General features: G+C 55.4%; 1 protein-coding gene across 1 annotated transcript in view; it reads left to right on the top strand.

Moving 5' to 3' along the window:
• The window catches only part of ZNF609 (zinc finger protein 609), a 43046-nt gene that overhangs the window by 29852 nt on the left and 4463 nt on the right, over positions 1-8731 (top strand). Inside the window, 3 exon segments of the mRNA XM_009074399.1 lie at positions 2686-2911; positions 8015-8102; positions 8462-8729. Of these exon segments, the coding sequence (XP_009072647.1) occupies positions 2686-2911; positions 8015-8102; positions 8462-8729 (582 nt within the window).

The following is an 8731-nucleotide window of genomic DNA, read 5'->3' as shown; positions in this document are numbered from 1 at the left end:
CAGTCTGCAGAGCCATGTCCAGAGCTCCCCCAGCCATTCTGCGTCTCCTGACCTTGCTCAGGAAGGCAGAAGGATGAAAAGCCATGGCACCAGGAGATAAAACACGTATCACAGGAGGGTTGAATTCAGGGATTGATCCGTCTGTGTTTTCTTCCAGCATGGCTTTCAGCTTTTATTTTTTGGATGTGTCCCAGCAGGGCACCTCTATTCCTGCCCTCACCCCTGGAGAACCACCTTGGGTGTTTTTATTTCACTCTGGAGCTTCGGGCGAGGGAGCGGGAGAGCCGCCCTGTCTCCCCACGGCTGCTGAGAGAGGCCGTGTTTGTTCCCGAGCAGGGTGAGATATGAAATCCCATCAAGCCGCCTCACTTATTAGAGAGATCTCAGCGAGCTGCTTATTATGCACCGCGGCATAATGCAGATTACGAATGTGACCAGGCGATAATTAGCGGAGCTGGAACTGTAATTAAACGCTCCTGTGCTGCACTGTGGTTTCTGTTGCAGAGTGGAAGGAGACTGAATGGTTTGAGAACCCACAGGTCCTCGGTGTGTGCATGCAGCCACCACCCCAGGGTGATGGGAGCAAGCAGTCCCCATCACCCCCAGGGCTGGTCCTGCTGCCCACCCAAGCCAGGCAGCCCTGCCTGGCTCCTCCTTCCGTTCCTGTTTGTGATTTGCAGTACATGGTGTTGAGAAGTCCCTTCATGGGTCTCTCACACTTCCATGGAGCATCTTGCCCTGGACCTGCTGAGATGCCCAGGATGAAGTTGCTGTGTTTTGGGGGGTGATTTCCCTGTGGGAGCCTCCTAACAGGTCCTCTGGCAGCCTCCTGGGGTTGTTTTATGCCAAAACCACCCTTCCCTAATCCCATGGGATGCAGCTGAGCCACCAGCCATGGGGCAGCCTTGGAGGTGGGTAGTGATGGAGGGCTAGGGATGAGCTGCTGGGGGAGAGCTGGTCCTGCCAGTGGGAGGATGGAGGTGGTCATGACAAAGAGCTGTGGAGCATAAGCTGTGCTGCTGGCACAGAGAACTGTGTGGTCCAGCCACTGCTGTTCGAGACCTTCGGGCCCTATTTAATGCCCAGTGGAATGGATGTGCTCTGATGAACTTTGTGGAGAGAGGATGGATGCAGGAGGACAAGGAGAGCACTGCAGATAGAAGGAATTTTGTGTTTTTGTGCTGGAAGAGCAAATCCACTTGCCCTGGCAGAGCCAGAAGGTCTCAGAGTTCTCTGTGGGGGTCACATTTGCATCCCCTATCCACAGCCACCACCATGGGTGCAGGCAGAAGCTGCTGTGTGGATGTGGTGTCCTCTCTGCTCCTCTATCCAGAGATTTGTGTCACTGGGGATGCAGAGAGGCTCCATGGGGGCAGGAGTTGGTGGGGAGCTGGGATGCTCCAGCCACTTGCGGTTGTGGGTACCGTATCGCGTGGGGCAGGCAAGGTTGGATGTGCAGTCTTCTGCTGGAATTTTTCACGGTGCTTGCAGGACAGAGGTGTGTGAGCAAGAGAGGGAGCAGGTCAGACCAGGGTGGGAGTCAGCAGCAAGGTTGGAAGTGGTCATGGACTGGTGCCCATGTCCACACTTGGTGACCAGAAACTTGAGCTCTCCATGTCTATAAATCATTTCCCCTCAGCAGAAGGGAGTGCTGGCTGCGCTAGAGGGATCCTTCCCTCCTTAATACCAAAGCCCAGGTCAGCACTTGCTGATGGTGTGATGAATTTCCTCAGTCTCCTTCTCTTCTGAGCTTGCCCAGCATCTCGGTAAGATCCCAAATGGTGAAGAGAGGTCTGAGCTGAGGAGGAGCAGCTCGACCCAGCAGTGCTGCGGATCCTCCCGAGCCAAGGCGAGGGGATGACAGGCTGCGGCTGGCTTGGCTGATGAACCCCAAAGGACACAAAGGTCTCCACCCTGTCCTTCGTTGGCCAGCCACAGGATCAGCCCATCAGTCATCCTCCTCCTGACACTGCTGTAGTCTGCTGGCATGGCAGAGCGGCCAAGGACCTTGGCTTGTCAGCAGCAGGGTGCCTTGGCTGGGCTTTCTCTTGGCATGTGGGTTTGTTGGCATTCCAAGCCCAGCTCTGGCCATGGGATGTGGTTTCCATGTGCAAGGAGAGCATGATGGCTGGATCAGGCTCTGAAGCAGATACTTGCACAGGAAGAGTGATGTGGTCCAAGTGCCTGTGTCTTCAGGTGATCACAGGGTAGATTTGGAAGGAGGAGGATGTTGATTTTCATGGGTGCTGGAGAGAGACTGCTACTTGTTTGTCCTGTCCTGCCAGTTGAGCAGAAGCTCATGGGGCCATGGGGTCCAAAGTCATTGGCTGTGTTAACATCTGAGCCATAGCCAAGAGGCATCCTCACTGGGGTTGATTAAAGAAGCTGTTGGGGAAGGAACTTGGCACAGGCTCTTTCAAGCAGGAGTGCAGATATCTCCTGCGGAAGGACTTTTGGGTGTGATCTCTGTGACTACAAAGCACCATCTCCCTGGGGTTACGTGGGTATGGACCTGCCAGGGTGGGACAAGATCCTTGTCCTCTGATGGGGCGTGGGACATGAACCAAAGGTGGCATCTCTGGGCTTGAGGTTCTCCAGGAATGTAGATGCCTGTTGATACTTGTTCTCCCTCAGTATTCCTGACAGAATTTCTGACGGTGACTACGTGTTTCTCCTTCCCCGCAGATGGAGTCTCCGGTCTCTACACCCGCTGTGTTGCCCTTGCACCTCCTCGTCCCTGTGGTCAACAATGACATCTCATCGCCATGCGAGCAGATCATGGTACGCACCCGCTCGGTGGGGGTGAACACCTGCGACGTGGCCCTGGCCACCGAGCCCGAGTGCCTGGGCCCCTGTGAGCCGGGGACCAGCGTCAACCTGGAGGGCATCGTCTGGCAGGAGACGGAGGATGGTAAGTGCCACCAGAGCTTCTCCTTCTCTGACAGTCTCATGGTGGAGTTACAGCATTCCCTTCTTCCCATGTCCCTGTTGTTGGCACATTGGCATGTTCTGGGCTTTCCCGCCACCAGCTGGGTGGTCAGGACAGAGGAGCTGTGTGGGAGCAGCCTGTAATCCATCCAGCCAAGGGAGCAACGGGCCAATACTTGCGTCAGCCCAGCGCGTTGCGTTATCCCCTTGCCCAGACAACGGGCAAAAATCTGAGCTGCCATTTCTCTGCCTTTCAATAAGACCTGACTTGTTCCGGAGGTGCCAGGGACACGGCCAGCTGGCCGTGCCAGCCGACACGGGAATTCGATGGAGTTGACTTCATTTTTGCTTGGCAACCCGCAGGTCTGTCACAAAAACGCTCAAACCCTGGGAGGTGGCAGAAATCTCCTGCTGGATTAAAAAACCCCAGCAGAGCTCTCAAAATCGACACGGCGGGAGATCAGCCTCTCGGCTCCCCTGGCCAAGCCAATCCAATCTTTTTTTTTCCGCTGGAGCTCGTCTCATCCGTGCACAGCTTGGTTTGCTTTCCCAGGTCCTTTGATGGGTTTTCGTTGTTGTTGGGGCTCTGCCAAGGAACACAGGGATGAATAGGTGGCTCAGTGGCCCACGTTGAGCACTGGAACATGCCCTTCCCTCCAGCCTCGGTGGGATGCCGGAGGTTCCTGCCTTGGAAGGCGCTGGGTGAGCTCCTTGTGTTTGTGTCTGGCAGCAGAAGCAGCAGGGTGAGAGAGGGCAGCAGTGGTGGAGGCTGGTGGATGGATCATCTCAGCCAGGTATCTGTCTGCTTCCACTCTCCCATTGCTGTTCCCCACAGAGGGTGAAGCTGTTAACTTTATCCCCGGTCTCTCCTCACTGTGACTTGTCGTTATTCTTGATGGAATCCAAACCTGTGTTCCCATCAGTTGCTTCCAGTGGGTTTCTGTTCTTGCCCCATGCTTTGGGGAGACAGGGATGGGCCCAGTTTGCTTTTCCTCTGTCTCAACTGAGAAACCAGTTTTGAAACCATGGTTTCATGGACCAAGTGTTGCAGTGGCTCTTGATGTGAGCACCTTGGAGCTGGGGAGCTCCCTGAAAATCCTAGGACTGCTGGAGACACCCAAAGACAGTGGCAAAGCTGATGAGAGCTTGTAGGGGACTTTTTGGGGTGAAAATCAGGAGGCCATGCCAGGAGGGATGAACTGAACATCCCTGAGGCAGGGAGCACGAAAACATACCCCCAATCAGGAGGCCATGCCAGGAGGGATGAGCTGAACATCCCTGAGGCAGGGAACACGAAAACATACCCCACCGCTAATTCCTGGTTGAGAGGCAGTGCCGTGGGAACAGTTTCTGTTCTCCCCTCCCTTTTCTCCTGCTCCTCACCCCACTACAGAGCCCTGTGCCCGTCTGCCTGTCTGTCCGCATTACCCCTCGTTCCGGAGTGCCTCGGAGGCGCCTGCGATTCCCCACAGTTTGGATATTTTTAGTCCGTGGTAACTCGGTGAACTTGCTCAGAGATCCTTCTCTGCCAGCTGCTGATGGTGCCACCGTCGGGAGCAAGGATTTCACATCCAGCCCTACAGAAGACGAGCCCTGACGTTGCCTTTGGTCGCTCCTCGTCGGCTGTGAGCGTTGGCGTCGGTCGTAGCGGCGTCTCATCCTTGAATGAAAAGGCAGAGTGAAACCATCCCTGTTTTTCCTGGCATCTCCTGCCTTCCTGTTGTTAATGCTGGGGGTCAAGGGCGATGCTGGATCTGGCTGTGCAATGCTGGAGCTTGTGAAATGTTTGGGATGCAGTGACCATTTCCCCTTACCCAGAGGATACAGGGGAGAAAGCTACACCAAGGGCATGTCTGCAAAGCCAGATGAGTTGCTTCCAGCACCTGGAGACTGTCCTTAAGCTCTCCAAAGGGATCTTAGCACCTCACCCAGAGGGATCCATCTCTCCCCCTGCTCCTTGGGATATAGCAGCCTCACTGGACCACTCAGAAGGATCCCAGGGCAGCAGGAACAGCTCTTGTCTTGCATCAAGCTTAGAATCACGGAATCATGGAATGGTTTGGATTGGACAGGAGTCATAAAGCTCGTCTCATTCCACCCCCTGCCATGAGCAGGGACACCTGCCATTATACCAGGGAGCTGAGCCCTGGAAGAAATGAAGTGAAGGTGGTTTAAGATCTGGCTTTAGTTCTCATTATCCTACTTGGATTTAATGGGCAGTAAATTATTTTTCCTGAGGTGAGTCCGTTTTGCCCATGATGATGGTAATGGGTGAGGGACCTTTTTTCACTGAGTGAGATGATGCATGAGGTGACCATCCCCTGCCCTGAGGTGTCCCCTGCTCTCCTGGCAGGAGCAGCTTTGGGTGTTGTGTCCCGAAGTCAGTGTTCTGTGGGGCAGGCCAGGATGTGAGGAGGGCTTATGGCAAAGCTGGAGCATCCCAAAAGTGGCACAGTTGGAGGAGGAATTCATGGAAGAAAGGGCATCCCAAAGTTGGGGTATCCCACAGGTGAGGCAACTGGAGGAGGTATTAATGGAAGAAGAACCATGAACACTTCCAGGTGCTGGAGGTTTGGTGATGCACCAGAGCAGGATCAGTGCAAGCTGGAGCCCACCAGAAGGTGCTGGTTGTGCTGGTTTCTCAGCAGGATTTGGAGATGTTCTTGGTTGGATTTGGGGGATTTGTCTTTGAAAAGGAGGAGAAACATACATGTTTCTCCCCAGTACAGTGGCTCCTGGTGCCCACAGTAGCATTGTCCTTGTCCATCCCACATAATCCCAGGATTATCTTGTACATTGCCTTCCTAGCTGGCAGCCTGGCACCATCAACCCACCCTTCATGTGTTTTTGGTGGGTTATGAATGTCAATGTGACACTTGACAGTCAGGATCAGCAGTTTGCCCCTGGGTTGGGGTTGTATCAATTCCTTAAGAGCTTCAAAGGTGTCACCTTCCCATGAAACCAAGTGGGACTGGAGTTATCCAAGTGGGATTCCTCCTCTTCGAGAGCTTTTCCATCCTCAGGGACGTGAGGGCATTGCCTCCTCACTGCCTGCCCTTGCCATGCCTGTGCCTGCTCATCATCCTGCCGCGGGAGGGGGACACGGCGGGTGAAAAAAGCTGCTTAGGATCTATCCCCGGGGTTTAAATTGTCCTGGGTTATTGTTGGAGGATTAGGAGGGGATTTGGTATGATTGGTTGCAGTGGGTTAAATATAGGCTGGTGTGTGTTGGAGGGTTGGTGTTCCAACAGGGATGGGAGGGATGTTGCTGGCTCACTTCACCTCTTCCTCTTTCATCTCTCTCTTGTGATGGTGGTTGCAGGGAGGAAAAAAATGCTGGCACATCCTTTCTAATATCCCACATTGGCCCTGGGATGCACAGGAGACTCCAGTGGTTTGTCATGCAATTAACTTTTAGCAGCACACATGGTCTTTGGCAGGTTCAAAGAGCGATTGAACCAGCAGGAAGGGCAGAGGGACCGAGAGGGATGGGGTCTGGGTTAGGGCTGCTTGTCCCTCAGTGGCTCCCAGGTCCTTGGGCAGGTCCTGGGAGCATCCCTCAGCAGCCCCATGGAGGTGTCCTGGGAGTGGTGGGGCTGGGTTGGGGTGCAGGACACAGCCAGTAGCTTCTTTGGGTTTTAAGGGAAGCAGGACAAGCTCCTGCCTGCCAAACCCTACAGCATTAAGAGGAATGGAGGTAGAAGACCACACTCCATGTGCTCTCCTTGGGATGCCTGGGGTCAGCATCCCCCTCTCTATCCATCTCTCCCTGTGTGGGGCTGTGGGCTCCGAGCAGTTGATTTCTACCTCAGGTCCTCTCCAGAATCATCTTCTGGCCACTTCCACGTTAAGGCAGGTCCCCAGCACCGTCCTCTGAAGGCAGGACTCAGTCCATCCTGCTCACCAGGCTGAGCCAGTTGTGGGTCTTGGCCATGTCCTGACACCCTGTTTTTCTATGACCTGCTCCCAACATTTTTCAGGAGGATAAGGAGGAGACTTGCATTTCATTTCTCTTTCTAGAGGGGACCCACGTGTCGGGCGCTGGCTCCGTATATTATCGGTGCTGAAGCCTGCAGCTGGCTGCTGGCACAGCACAACGGGGGATGCAGGCTGAGATTTATAAACATGCTTCAGGCACAGCTGCTCCAGGCTCCCTCAGCTCCATCCATCTCCCGGGGCCATATATCTCTCTGCGCTCATCAACCCCTGCAAACGAGTTTCCTGCCTCCTGAGTTTTACCTTGCTTGGATAAATGTGCTCAGCACAACAGACTCTGCTCTAGTTGTGCGGAAATCGAAGCGATCCGTGGCAGGGAGGAGATACCCCAACACTGAGGGATGTTGTGGAAGACCTCTCTGCCTCCAAGAAGAGGTGCCAGGGGTCCTCAGCCTAGCATGGCTGTGAGCCAGGCTGCTCCTCTGCTAAATTAGTGTGAAAAAGCTGGAACGCCAAGGTTTTCCGAATGCCCAGTGCCTTTGCTCCGTGATGGAAGGATGTGACCCCATGGAATGTTCTCCAGGCAGAGATACAGGGCTGAGGGGTGTCCCTGGGAGTGCTAGAGCAAAGCTGAGTGGGGTGATGAGGGTTGTTCTGCTAGGACTGGCTTTTCCTGCCAGGAATTGTGGCCTGGATGGGAATGCTGGGCTCAGCTTGCCACCTAGTGGCAGTAACAGCCTTTCCCGGAGTGCCATGAGGTTCACGGCCATGCTCGGAGGGTCACAGCCTTGCTGAGGGTTTCCTGCATTTCTCCCGGGGGCTCCCCAGCCCTCACTCCCCAGAGATCTTCAGCTTCCCCCAAATCCCACAGCTCTTTGGAGATGGCTGATTTTAGCATCCCCATGAAAATAGAGGAGGAGTGATTGGGTGGATGCTGGCCAGAACCATGCCAAGAAGGAATGAGCCAGGAGGCCTCCAGCCCCATCTTGGTGCCCCTCCAGCCTTGAGCCCTGTGTCTCACCTCTCCTGAGAGCCCAAGACTCCTTGTCTTCCTTCAGAGCTTGGCTCTTCTTCCTGCCTAGCTAGAGGGGCAGTCCCCGACATCATGGGGTCATGCCTGCTCCTGTCTGACTCTCCCCTTACCTTACAGGGATGTTAGTGGTCAACGTCACTTGGAGGAACAAGACGTACGTGGGCACACTGCTGGACTGCACGCAGCACGACTGGGCACCTCCCCGGTAAGTGGGTGGTGGGCTCGGGTGGGTTCCTGGGCACTGCAGGCAAACCCAGCCCTGTACAGCCCCTGTGGCACCCGAGGGGCTCTGCCCTGTGGCCGTGGGTTTGCATATCCTCCTTGCTCAACCAAGCTGCTCCCGTGCCTCTTTGTCACCGCGGCTGCAGGTCCCTTGTCCTAGGGACTGGAGATGGTTGAGCACATCCCAGTAGACCTCTCTGATTTCTCTTTCCTGGTCAGTGAGGGGATGAACCAGCAGGATTGATAGCATGGGAAGGAAGGGGATCCCCACCATGCCATGGGGATGGCACAACCTGGCACGGCTGTCTCTCCAATAAAACCTCCATGTCCTCCTCCCGGCAGGTTCTGCGACTCTCCCACCAGTGACCTGGAAATGCGTAATGGCCGGGGCAGGGGCAAGCGCATGCGACCGAACAGCAACACGCCGGTCAACGAGGCCGCGGCCACCTCGGACAGCAAAGGGACCAGCAACAGCAGCAAGACCCGGGCGGGAGCCAACAGCAAGGGGCGCCGGGGCAGCCAGAACTCCTCGGACCACCGCACCCCGCCGGGCGGCACGGCTGACGACGTGAAGGCCAGTCACTCCTCCGTCACCAAGCGCAAGAGCAAACC

Source organism: Acanthisitta chloris, unplaced genomic scaffold (assembly GCF_000695815.1).
Source record: "Acanthisitta chloris isolate BGI_N310 unplaced genomic scaffold, ASM69581v1 scaffold11945, whole genome shotgun sequence".
In the NCBI taxonomy this organism is placed as follows: Eukaryota; Metazoa; Chordata; class Aves; order Passeriformes; family Acanthisittidae; genus Acanthisitta; species Acanthisitta chloris.
The sequence above is the reverse complement of the archived record's forward strand: the minus strand, read 5'-3'. Positions and strand labels throughout refer to the sequence as shown.